The sequence below is a fragment of the Macrobrachium nipponense genome, chromosome 2, assembly GCF_015104395.2.
Source record: "Macrobrachium nipponense isolate FS-2020 chromosome 2, ASM1510439v2, whole genome shotgun sequence".
In the NCBI taxonomy this organism is placed as follows: Eukaryota; Metazoa; Arthropoda; class Malacostraca; order Decapoda; family Palaemonidae; genus Macrobrachium; species Macrobrachium nipponense.
In genome coordinates, this window is record NC_087201.1 from 119,532,083 (window position 1) to 119,546,070 (window position 13,988).

Below are 13,988 nucleotides of genomic sequence, written 5' to 3' on the forward strand. Positions count from 1 at the left end.
ATGCACATTAACTTATGATAATTCAGTACAAAGAGAAATTGAATAACATTTAACAAGTTAGCCTCGCATACATGATGATGATGTTATCATGGTACATATATCGTATATATACGAATACAGTAGTCTAGCCTACAGTATATTACATATACGATATAATTAAGTAATTTATTAATAGTATAAGCCAATTTTGGAGGTTCAATGCATTTTGACTATAATATATCAGTAGAAAAAAAAAAAAATTGGGCACAAAAAGGGAATCAGATATGGACCGACATCGTCATACCTACTTGAGCGATGTCAGGCTACTGATGGCTACGTATATTTATGAAATAAAAACACAATGAATATGCATCTTTCCCGTGAATCTTTTAAAAAGTTATACATTACTGTATCCAACAACGTTGTATGTATTCTCATATTATTGTATCATAAAATACAAACAAAGCGGTCAATGTTTTGGTTTGGAATTCAGCTGATGGCGAATACGAGTTTAGTTCGCTGTGTTTAAGTTTTATTTCGCCGTATTTAACTCAATTCGGAGCGAACTGCCTTGCTTCTAGTTAGCATATAATATCTAGATACTTTACTTATATGAGACTAGGCAATTTGTCATTAAACGATGTGTTTTTAAGTCAAAATATGAATTTAATATGATCTCCAATTATTACACTTCTTATCGCCCAACGCCCCTGGCACACGCGCTTGGAGAGTGTGTGATTAGAAGCTGCCTTAATAGAATCATGGGTTTGCATGTTGTTACTAATTCACAATCAACAGCAAACATACACAGGACATCAAACAACAAGCAGAAATTATGGAAAGATCTCACCGTGATAAAACAAGGGAAAGACTAGTGACAGTATTTAATGGAGGTAATTCCTATAAGGACTGATGGTTTGTATACCATGTAGTAATAAGTATACTAAAACTAAGTAAGAAAACTAAAACTGATATGAAACAGATCAAAATATAATGAATTATGACGGACAGTAAACTTCACAGGTATTCAAGAGAACTACATAACATGTCTACTTTAAAACAACGCAGAGAACTGACAACTAAAGCAGGTATGATATGGGTTCATTCTACTGGGAGATTATCTTACCCATCTTCTTCCAATACACAAGTGATAGGTTCATCAATAACATGAAAATAAAGCAACACTCATATTCCTTTAAGATAATGTGAAAAAGAGTATGGCTACCTACCTGCTTTACTTTGCTTGACAGTCTTGATGCTGGATAAGAAGGATCTTGACCTTTGAAAACTGGATCAGGTTGCCTTACAGGATTGATACGTACATTGAGGTAAGATGCTAGGTCTTTCAACCAGATTAAAGGCGAGTCCAGAAATCTTGACATCACTACATCCAACAAACTTTGCATTTCCCCAACACTCAGCTGCAAAACAGAACAAACACAAAATGAAGATGGGGTCAGAGACAAGTCATATGAAATTTAAAACAAATGCCTAAACAATGGATACTTTCAAGCACTAACATCAACAACAATTAGCCAAAATCACCTCTTAACAAAATAACATTTACAAAGGATGAATTAAGTTACTGCACTGAGTATAATGTTTTGAAGTACTGTCTGGTGTTGGGTATGCCAATAAAACCTTTTCCTCCCTTAACTTTTTCTAATAGTTTTGTGATATTTCTTTGATTTTACAGATTTGCACATGCACTACACTTAAAAGGTCTTAGAAATTCTACAAACTTCACTAACATTATGTGTAAAGGTCAAGTCCTTAAGACATGATCTTCTATACACTTAACACCGTATTATGACTGATGCATTAACCCTCTTACGCCGAAGCCCTAAAAATCAAAACCTCTCCTGTATGCCGGCGCCGGTTTGGAGTGAGCGAGGAAGCGGAAAAAATAATTTTTTCAAAAAATCACAGCGCGCTTAGTTTTGAAGATTAAGAGTTCATTTTTGGCTCATTTTTTTTTCATTGCCTGAAGTTTAGTATGCAATCATCAGAAATGAAAAATAATATCATTATCATAAGTAAATAATGCGATATATGGTAGCGAAAAAAAAAATTCATAGATAATTGTATTCAAATCACGCTGTGCAAAAAACGGTCAAAGCTAACGAGTTAATTTTTTTTTCGTTGTATTGTACACTAAATTGCAATCCTTTTGATATATAATACATAGTAAAACAATAAAAGCAACACCGGAAAAATATTATCACAAAATGATGTACGAATTCGTAACGCCGGACGTAAAAAAATGTTATTTTCAAAAATTCACCGTAATTCTAAATATTGTTCTAGAGACTTCCAATTTGTTTCAAAATTAAGACAAATGATTGAATATTACGATACTGTAAGAGTTTTAGATTAGAATTGCAGATTTCGACCATTTCGGACGAGTTAAATTTGACCGAATGTCGAAATTTTTATATATATATTTTTTTATATGCACATATTTCTGAGATGGAAAAAGCTACAACCTTCAATTATTTTTTATTGTATTCTTCATGAATTTGCGCACATTTTTATATATGAAACTCTATAAAAAGGCTAATATGAAAAGGAGCAAATATTAGGATAATACGATGTACGTATTTCGGAGACTTGCGGCCACGAATCGGCGCGCGGAGTGAAGGTAAATATATTTTTCAAAAATTCACCATAAATCACAATATTGTTTTGAGGACTTCAAATTTGTTTCAAAATGAAGAAAAAATGACGGAATATTACTAGGCCGTAAGAGTTTTAGCTTACAATTGCGTTTTTCAACTATTTCAGTAGAGTCAAATTTGACCGAACGTGGTTTTTTTTTTCTATTTATCGTGATTTATATGCAAATATTTCGAAAAAAGAGAAAAGCTACAACCTTCAATCATTTTTAGTTGTATTCTACATGAAATTGCACACATTTTCATATATAAAACTTTATGTAACAGCTAATTTTAAATGGTGCAAACATTTCGACAATCGCACAAAAAAATTCTGATTTTTTCGGAAGTGTTACCGCGCGAACGTAAGGAAATTTTTTTTTTTTTACATAAATTCACCATAAATCGAAATATTGTGCTAGAGACTTCCAAGTCGTTGCAAAATGAAGGTAAATGATTGAATATTACTAGAATATAAGAGTTTTAGCTTACAATTGCGTTTTTCGACCATTTTGGTAGAGTCAAAGTTGACCAAAAGTTGAAATTTTTGCACTTAACGTTATTTATATGAAAATATTTCGAAACTGATAAAAGCTACAACCATGGGTTGTTTGTTGCTGTATTGTGCATGAAATTGCGCACATTTCCATATATAAAACTTTATGTAACGGCAAATTTAAAAGGGTGCAAACATTAGGACAATCGCACGAAAAAATTTATCGGAAGAGTTATCACACGAACGTGAGGAAAAAGTTTTTTCATAAATTAACCATAAATAGAAATATTGTGCTAAAGACGTCCAATTTGTTGCAAAATGAAGGCAAATGATTGAATATTATTATAATATAAGAATTTTAGCTTACAATTGCGTTTCTCGACCATTTCTGTAGAGTCAAAGTTGACCGAAGGTTGAAATTTTTGCACTTATCGTTATTTATATGAAAATATTTCAAAACTGATAAAAGCTACAATCATGAGTATTTTTTAGTTGTATTTTACATGAAATTACGCACATTTTCATATATAATACTTCATGTAAAGGATAATTTAAAATGGTGCAAAAATTATGTCAAAGTGACAAAATAATTTCCGAGATGTGTCACTGATACTTTTTAGTGCGATAAGAAAGAAATTCGCGCTTGCGCGCCTGCGTAGCGATTGTAAACAAAACAACGCCTTGATCCGTGAACTCCAAGCATCCCCCAAGGCGCGTGATACAAAAGTTTTCGGCTGGTAGGCCTTTAAGTATTTTTCCGCGAATTTTTAAAAAAACTTTTTTGAGCCGACGTATGATACGTCCAATCGGCATACGGGAGACATTTTGACACGACGTTTAATACGTCCAATCGGCGTAAGAGGGTTAATAATCAACGGGCTATAAAACCTGTGAATTTTGCCTCATGAACTAAGCAAAAATCCCAATTTTTGAAAGTATATTGTATTTTTCTAGCTATAGCCTGGACACGGCCACTGAAATCTTTAACAAAGCGGTTCGGTAGTTAAGTACTGGTCCAGTCTTTGGTAGTCCCACCGACCGGACGTAAACATTCCAATTTGCTTTCAGCCCAGGTTGTCGACTGAGGGGTGGCAGGAGGTGGGCAGTTGGTGTATAGGACCTCAGGTTTGCATAGCTTGGAAAAATGATATTTTTATAATAAAATAAGGCTTTGTAGTATATACTTACCCAGTAATTATATAGCTATAATTTCCAACGTTCAGCAGCCTAATTCAAATTTCGCGGGTAGCGCTTCGATTGTTAAGTGTAGACATACAGTGCCATCGTCCAATGGCAATACTAGGAACAACTTAGTAAAGAACTTAATTCTGTTTCATGCATAATGTCCATCAGAGGGGAGGTGGGTGGGCTCTGATCATATAATTACTGGTTCAGTATTTACAAAACCTTATTTTATTATAAAAAACATCATTTTTGTATATGAGACTCACCCGGTAATTATATAGCAGACTCCACATTGAAAGGAGGTGGGGTTATGGGCATATTCTACTCCAAAGCATTACATCATGTAATGAATTTGAAAATAGAAAAGTTGCTAGCACTGAAAAAACAATGTTTGTCATTCCTATTAGTTAAGAGAGTTATGCAGACAAACACTGCCTCTGGTTGGCGCTCGTCTTAAATCGTAGTGGTGTGGCAGTAGAGCCAAGAGTTGCCTCCCATAGGTGAAACTTTGCAGTAAGGGGAATGCTCCTATGGCTAGCAAAGTATGATAGGTGCCCGCCCTTGCCCTGGGCGTCGCACCAAAATAAAACAACCAGAAAACACTGACACCTACACTGAAAGACAAGATCCATCCACTGAGAGTGGTGGGTGCTCCAGGTACACTGTACCCCCTGACTCTCCAAACTCAGCACCTTACTGAAAAGGTGAAGAGATAATAGAAGAACATCCTCTGCTTCCTTCCGCGATGCCATGCCAGTAAAACTAAAAATGGTCTCCAGGTACTGAAAATTTTCAACTTTTTTTTTTTTTCTTTAAACCTACATAAAAAATATATTAAGCACAGATCGCTTACACTTCCAGTACCTCGATGGCAGATAACGCCTGAAAACTAAGGAAGTAGAGGCTGTACTTACACATCCTTAGCTTCGCTTCAAAGTAGGCCAAAAAAAAAAAAAAAAAAAAAAAAAAAAAAAAAAAAAAAGTGTCTTAAACATGAAGTCCATATTAACTAGAAGACAACAAGTTTAGACAGAGGAAGAGACAAGTTCTGGGAGGAACTCTTCTCTTCACACTGGCGGCTGAGTTATTAGGCTATGCCTTTCAACCTCACTCCAATTTGGGGTGAACAACTAGTAATTGAACAATTTACGAATTAGAAAAAAGAATATGGAGAACACAGAACAACGCTGTTTGTCCAAAAAATAATTCTAAATCATCGCAGTGGCCTATGGATCAAATGCGACAAAGCAGAAGACTTACAGACTTCTGTTGTACTGTGGGTAAACAGAAAGAAATAATGAGTCTAATGAGACATCTCTGTCCAATGAATTTAGCAATGGCAACTGTGGAGCACAAAATATCAACCATAAGCGAGAATCCAGAGCCAACCAGAGACTTAATTCTGTGATGGCCAGGCAGAGATCCAGATTAGAAGTTAACCCTCGACAGAGGAGAAACAATACTACAACGAACAAAAACTCAGTGAGAAGGCAGTACTCTGCTCCTCACTCGTCTCCATGGCCGAGTTGCCTGGCAGCACATTCTGCCTTGGAATGCATTCATCTTATAGAGCTATTGAGTGTACGACAAATACCCTCGATCACCTATATGTAAACAGAAACATGAGGGAAAGAAAAACCCCCTTGTTCGGTGCAAATGCCAACCCTGTGGTGTTGTTGGCAAAAATGTTATTGTTATGATACAATAAAGTTTGTTCATACTTACCTGGCAGATATATATATAGCTGTATTCTCCGAAGTCCGACAGAATTTCAAAACTCCCGGCACACGCAGTGGGCGGCCAGGTGGTTAGTACCCATTCCCGCCGCTGGGAGGCGGATATCAGGAATCATTCCCATTTTCTATTCAGATTTTTCATACCACTGTCCCCTGAGGGGAGGTGGGTGGGTACTTTAATTATATATATCTGCCAGGTAAGTATGAACAAACTTTATTGTATCATAACAATAACATTTTGTTCATGAAACTTACCTGTCAGATATATATATAGCTGAATCCCACCATTGGAGGTGGGAAGGGACAGAATAGAAGGATTAGGAAACACCTCAAGTGCAGATGATTGACATCTTGATTCCTTACCTGTTAGCATAGCTGACTTCTTGATTACTATCACCGAAGTCTGCTTTTGCTTTACTAGAGTTGCCAACAAGGTAGTGACCTGTGTAGTTGGTGCGCTCTAGATGATCTGTCAACGGGAGCGTGACCACAATGTGACTAGACCATATTGACCATACTGTGAGGGCAACGAAGCTAAAACCACCACCTGACCTAACCTATCGAAGTTAGTCCCATAACTTCTAGGCTAACGAAAGGGAAAGCGCCTCAAGCGACCAACCCTTCAAAGTTAAAAGCACACCTATCCCTTTTCTATAGGATAGGATTCGTGCTGCTTCCTGCCTCCAATAATATTTCTACGGATATGTATGGTCCTAGCGACTCGCAGATCTCATATGTCGTCTTCACATCCCGTCGGGAGTGTGAAGCGAACACAGAGTTGCTTCGCTCAAACGTGGCACTCGGGATATTACAGAGTGTCATGCTCTGTTGAAATGCTTCCGAGGCCGCGCCCTCACCTCGTGAGCATTTACTTTAAAAGGTTTCAAATCTTTGTTCAAACATGACGAATGAGCCTCTTAGAAAGACTCCTTAAAAATAACGCCAGGGCGTTCTTCGACATGGGCAAGTCTGGTCTTTTTACGGAACACCGCAGATTGTCCGAATGACCTCGACTTTCTTTAGTTTTATCAAGATAAAACTTGAGAGTCCCGACAGGGCACAGGACTCTCTGTGGCTCTTGCCCAAAAATTGTGCCATCCCCTTGATCTCCAGGTCTCTGGGCCAAGGGTTAGACGGGTTTTCGTTCTTAGCAAGAACGGAAGGCTTAGAGGACACCGAATTATGTCCTCTAAAGCCAAAACCTCTGATGATGGCTAAAACCTCACTACCATCTTTGCCGCAGCTAGAGTGGTTAGAAAATTAGCCTTTCTGGTTACGTGTATTAAGTTTACAGAAAGGAGAGGTTCGAAATGCTTTGACATCAGGAACTTCAGACTACATCTAAGTTCCATGCCGGAAGCTTCGATCTAAAAAATTTCAAGATTTCCACAGACCTCAAGATCGTGAAGGGGCTTTGTTGTTTGACAGATCCGAATCTCTGAGCCTAGAGGCCGTCAACATATTTCCGTATTCTACAATAGTTGGGACTGCTAGCTTATCCCATACTTCAGACGGAATGGGAAGGCGGTAAAGTAATTCACAGAGGTCAGAGGTGGAGGAACAGTCATTCTTCCTGCCCTATGTCCAGAAACGGCCCACTCCGATTGGTACACTGCAAAATATGCAGCACTGCTTTGCTTTGGCAATGAGACTTGCAATTAATCTTGAAGATCCTCTCGCTTCTTGACAGTCTGAACGCATTCAGACTCAGAGCGGAGAGATTTTAGGTACCTCTCGAAGTGAGGCTGTTAGAGTAGACCGATTCTCTCGGGAAGGGTCCTTGGAAAGTGCTCTCTGAAGGACGTGACCTCTGTGAATCCAGCCTCTCGAAGGCCAACATGGGGCGATCAGCGTCTTTCTCACTCCCTCTGACGCCAGCGATTATCTTATTACATTTCCTAAGCTTTTGAATAGGGGAAAAGGGCTAACCAACTATCCCCATTCCATACTATAGGATGGCGTCTATTGCTACCGCTCTCGGATCGAGAATAAGGGCGCAACGTAGAGGAAGCTTCTTCGTCTTCAATATTGCAAATCTACGAAAGGACGTCCCCAAAGTCTCCACAACTCTCGACATACTTCTAAGCGAGGATTACTCAAAAGTCAAACGTCAGTAGTTGCTGCCGTCGATCGAGAAGATCCGCACGGACGTGCAATCGTGTAACGAACCTCTTAAGGATCGTTACGTTCCGTGCCTATGCCGATAACCATCTCTCTTTTCTTGGGATATGAGAGAGCTGCGGAATTATCTGAGATGATTTGGACCACTCGACCAAAACCTCACTCTTCGAGGAACTGGAGAGCCAACCAAATTGCTTCCAATTCTTTTAGATTATGTGCCAGGACCTCTGTCCGGATGCCTGGCTCCCTCTCATTATCACCTGAGGTGATCCTTAACCCATTGAGAGACGTTTAGAATTATCTCTAGATCTTTGATGTTATTTCAGTTCTCCTGTAGGAAAAACTGTAGAGGTCTGAATTGCAGTCTATTCAGGGAAACAAGCTTCTCCAGCGAGGAAATGGTCCCCAGCAGACTCATCCATTCCCTCACTAAGCATGCTTCCTTCCCTAATAAGGCTGCGCTTTGCATAAGCAGGAGAGCATTATTATAGTGCTATGCTGCGGTAGACTCGTACAGAATTCTGTTACAGTGCGGTAAGCAGCGCCGAACATGTCTAAGAGATATCTCTGTTGAAAATTTCTTAGCAAAAGGAAGTCGTTTATTCATGATTACCAGAAATCCCCTCAACCCGAGGCGAAAGTCATGATTGTAGGGCAGAGATACGGTTCGTAAATCAATCCCGCGGGAGAGAGAGACGTAACCGACTGAGCAGTACAACGAGCTACCTAACACTGAGTTGGTGACAGTGTGAGACACTGTGACAGTTACAGGCAGCAGCTTATGTTCACCTTCTCGCAGTCTTATGCCGAGTTGCCAGCTATTCTATTCATCTAAGGAATAGATTTTCCATTATTTGAACAGAAACTCTCAAGTTGGCATATCTAAGCGAAACAGAATTCGCTAATACAGAAGCTGATTTTGTGTTGTCGTAACATTACGCTTAATTAACCAAATGTTAAATCGGAAACTCCTGGAAAGTTGCCGGAGTACCGATTAAATATACTGCGTCATCCACAATGACAGCAACCTCTCGTTTCGCACTATTCTGCCTGAGTTACCAGCTACTCTCTTCTACGAAGGAATAGGTTCGTTACTATTATCGATCATAAGAAAATTCTCAAGCAGGCATATTTAAGCGAAACATAATTCGCTACATGCAGAAGCTGAGTTGGTGTTGTTGTAACAATACCTTCAAGCATTGTCCTTACACCGGAAACTCCTGGAAGTTTGCAGGAAGGACCGATTAAATACACTTAAAATAACAGTCCTTTCGGTTGCCATCTGTAGAGGTAACCACGATATGCGTATATGACTTGAACTTTACATTAGTAATATGACGCGAAGATAAAATACCTAAGTATTGCAGTCACTTGAACATCTAATTCTCTACTACATTCTTTCCTCGACGAGGAAGAGAGAGAGAATGGAAATCGACTGTCTTCATTCTCTTTGCCAAGAAAAGGAATAATATTATTCAAATGGAAATCCTCAAGTGAGAACCGAAGATCGAAAAGGAAAGTTCAAGCTTCTTATGATATTTGACATAAGACTTCATGGACGTAGTCTATAAGTCTTTTTCCTGGATGAGCCTCTGACTAATGAATGAGAGCTCTTTCGAAATTTTGTTACTTATCCGCTTATGCGATAAAATGTTACTAAGAACTTTGTCAATGAGAACTAACCCAATTGCATGACGGAAAGTAATCCAGGAATTCGAGCATATAGCCTTCCCGATTCCCGCAGAAATCGAGGAAGGGGCAGGATTCCTGATTAGAGACTGGGCTTAACGACAGGAAGGACCTTAATGTTCCCCTTCGGCAGCGCAATCCCGAAAGCAGACGAGGCGTTTTATGACACCGAAATCTGCTTACAGTTTTCCTGGAATTCATCAAGTGATGGATTCTATTGAACGCTCCCTTCGTAGAAAGCGAAGTAGACATCTTGACGAGACCAAACTCCTTCCTCTACTTCGACGACGCCCTCTTGAAGAGCGTTCTTGCAGGAATCCTGCCGAACGTCTTGATGCGTAGGACGCCTATCGTTCTGAAGAACGTCCTGGCAAGTGCTCTACCGAGCGTCATGACGTGTAGGATGCCGAGCGTCTTCAAAAGCGTCCTCGCTAGCGTCCTGGCGAGCGTCCTCGCTAGCGTCCTGGCGAGCGTCCTCGCTAGCGTCCTGGCGAGCGTCCAGATGTGTAAGACATCGAGCGTCTTCCAAAAAGCTTATCAATGTTTATGACGTCGAGCGTCTTCTGAAAGGCCACCCGAAAAGCGTCCTGGAGAGCCGCACACTGCTCCTGAAGTGTGAGAGCACTATAGGAAGACGTAAGGCTATCGTCTCCAAGACGGCCTTAAAGACTTTCGTTACCTTCTAATAAAGACGGTGGCCGCCTGTGCAACATTTTGCGTCTTAGTAATGCAAGTGAACATATCCAGACACGCGCTCAAAAAAGGAACGCCGAGCGTTCCGAAAGGCATCGTCGCGAGGTGCTTGCCGAACGTCCTGATTGCATTCTTTGAGCGTCTTGAAGAGCGTCCGGAATAGAAGAGCGACGAACATCAAGGGAAGCGTCATAGTGAATGACGTGCGTCAACACGAGTAACTTGAGAGGCTTCCTGGCGAGGGGAGAGCCGCTCATGAAACGCGAGCGTCCTAAGCATAAGTACGGTGATCGTCATCAGGACGAGTCTTAAGGACGTTCGCCACTCTTGACAAAAACGACGGCCGGCTGTGCGACATCTTGCGTCTTTGTCACGCTCATCGACACTGCAGAAGGGCATTTAAAAGGACGCCTGTGTGTTCTTGGGTATGAGGAATTCTTTGCCCTTCTCCTGTCGAAAACTAGGATAGTCTGTCCAGTGTCATCTCTGTCCGCTGACAGAGCGTCCCTTAGGGACGAGTAAGATGCGTCTTGGCGAGCTGTTTGACTATGCAAATCAGCTTGCCGGACGTCAATCTTATGAGCTTGAACAATATCCCGTTTCGTAGTAAAGCGAACGTCACATAACGTATACATAGCGCCATGAGGGGAGGAGGAAACCTTAGCCGATTAATTTATGATAGCGTATGCCTAGCCACAAATCCAAGTCAATCATTCAAAAAAAATAAGTAGGATACTTAAGCGGCTAATGAAGTTTCAAAATCCTAGGCGGAGGTAATGGAAACAGGTGTTTTCACTACCGCGACAGAGAAAAATCTGAATAGAAAATGGGAATGATTCCTGATATCCGCCTCCCAGCGGCGGGAATGGGTACTAACCACCTGGCCGCCCACTGCGTGTGCCGGGAGTTTTGAAATTCTGTCGGACTTCGGAGAATACAGCTATATATATATCTGACAGGTAAGTTTCATGAACAAACAATACCACTAGTCATATCATAATCAAAATCGGAAACTCTTGGTAGGCTCAAAAGGCTGTCCCGAGTTTCAGGAAATTAAGAGATGGTACTAATAGTCTCAGTCACACACCAGAAGAATTATCTCACATGTATACGCCTGTACTCGAACGGTACAACTGATAATAAACATATGTTGCAAGGAGAATATACAAGTACAGGTGGTCCCCGGGTTACGACGGGGGTTCCGTTCTTGAGACGCGTCGTAAGCCAAAAATCGCCGTAAGCCGGAACATCATCAAAAATCCTAAGAAAACCTTACTTTTAATGCTTTGGGTGCATTGAAAACTATGTAAACTGCATTCTTATGGCATTTTTCATCAAAAAAACCTTCAAATATTGATTATTTTGCATTTTTGGTGTCATATTTCATCTCCCAGACGAGCGTTGTAGTCGTCGTAACCCTGGAACATGCGTCGTAACCCTGAAAATAGCGTCTATTGACAAGCGTCGTAACCTCGGAACGTCGTAACCCGGGGACTGCCTGTATGTATATTCGTAAGCCTGTCGACCGAGCATCAGCCTAATTCTTCTCCACTTTAAAGGGAAAAAGAATAAGGACTGGAAGCAGACCTCCTTCATTATCTAATGAAGACAGCGAAGGTGAAGCTATCCCAAAGGGACACTTCTAAGGCAAAAACAGGACACCGATGACGACTGGTTTATGCTGAACTGGTTATTCCCCAAAACGGGAACACTAGAGAGATCTGAAAATAAAACTAGGAACGCAGTCTCTTGCATCTGAATTCTGGGGAGTGTAATGTATAGAGTTCTGTAACCCAGGAAAAAAGAGAGGATGACTGTTTTTGGCCTCTCTTCTTCTCAGAGCTAGCTGGAGCAGGCGATAACTCATGCCATCATCAACTTGCGGTGATGATAGCAAACCAAAGACTTAGGAGAACATATTCGCCAAAGCAAAAAAGATGCTTTCTGAAGGGAGAACAGGGGTTTTCACCCATCAAACATTGCATTTTCTACCTACAACTGGTTCAATTGTGGGAATGCGAGTGTCAAGTAAAGTTGACCACACCAAAAGTTTGTGAGAACTTGCCACTTCTTGCCACGTGTCTGTCTTAGTGATCAAAACTTCCTGTCCAAATGGTGGCTACCAAGAGATCCCCTAGTGTCAAAGAAGATGAACGAGGAGACTGTGTCATCGGACCTCCAACAGCCAGTGCTAGACTTCCAACAGTTGGTGCCAGGTGAGGCGTGGAATACGCTGAGTGAGCTGAAGCAAGGGAGTGGACACCTCAGATGGCACAGAGTGCCTGTACGGGGACTGACGCTTGACAAAAAAAAACACCCCTTACAGGAGAGAGATCCGAGCGGCTAGGCACTAATACTACCTGGTGCTCATCATGAGAATTGGTATCTGTGCCTGTACGGGGGACTGACGCTTGACAAAAAAAACCACCCATTACAGGAGAGAGATTTGAGCGGCTAGGCACTAATACTACCTGGTGCTCATCATGAGAATCGGTACTATTCTGATAAACGTCTGGGACAAAAGTATTTGAGAAGGCTCAAATATATGAATGCTGGAGCAGAATTCTAATTCACTTCCTCTTCAGTGGAAAAGTCTGTATCTCCACCTTTAAGAGCATTATGAAGGCGAGTGAGTCGACACACCTAGCTGCAAACGCCTGGGAGAGGAATGGCTATCGGAAGCAAAAGGTCGCTTACGATGCTTCCAACGTCTAGGCACTAGCACAGGGCATTCAAAATATTAATTAGGTAAAATAAGTAACCATCCTTCAGTCTGATGTCTACTGTGCACCACTCACTAAATGCCTTTCCAGTGGCATTCAGTTGAAACCTAGTAAAGTATGACAAGTTCGACCGAAGTGAAAAAATGCCCATTGGACTCCCTTCACTCGAATCAGCCAAGTCGGGAGTTGAAAATCAACTGGGAGTCGAACCAGCTGAGTAGCGAGTTGAACATCAATTGTGAGTCGAATCAGCAGTCGTGAGTCAAAAATCGAGTGAGTTGGAACAGCCGAGTCGCGAGTTGAACATCGATTGTGAGTCGAATCAGCCAAATCATAAGTCAAAAATCGACTGAGAGTCGGATCAGCTGAGCTGCGAGTCAAACATCGATTGTGAGCCAACTCAGTTGAGTCTCGAGTTGAACATCGACTGTGAGGAGTCGGACAAACATGACTGCAAGGGTACGAGGCTTCATCAACTGAATAATACCTCTTCAGAGGTCAAGAGAGACCAAAGAATCACGCCATTGACGCTTTCTGTTAGGCAATGAACCACTGGAATAGGAAGACAACTGTACACTAGGATACGCCTTTCCAGCAGCATTCAATCGAAACCTAAAAACTCATGACAGCAGCATTCAATCGAAACATGATATTGTTATGATACAATAAAGTTTTATACATACTTACCTGGCAGATATATACAAAATTATAC

At 40.9% G+C, this 13,988-nt stretch overlaps 1 protein-coding gene and 1 pseudogene across 1 annotated transcript in view; one reads left to right on the plus strand and one right to left on the minus strand.

The window, feature by feature from the left end:
• Positions 1 to 1,402, minus strand: part of LOC135221583 (transmembrane protein 214-B-like) — a 125,121-nt gene extending 123,719 nt beyond the window's left edge. Inside the window, exon 1 of the mRNA XM_064259272.1 lies at positions 1,209 to 1,402. Within this exon, the coding sequence (XP_064115342.1) occupies positions 1,209 to 1,385 (177 nt within the window). The 5' untranslated portion in view covers positions 1,386 to 1,402. The remainder of the gene's footprint in view (positions 1 to 1,208) is intronic.
• The window catches only part of LOC135221288 (transmembrane protein 214-like), a 324,587-nt pseudogene that overhangs the window by 280,409 nt on the left and 30,190 nt on the right, over positions 1 to 13,988 (plus strand).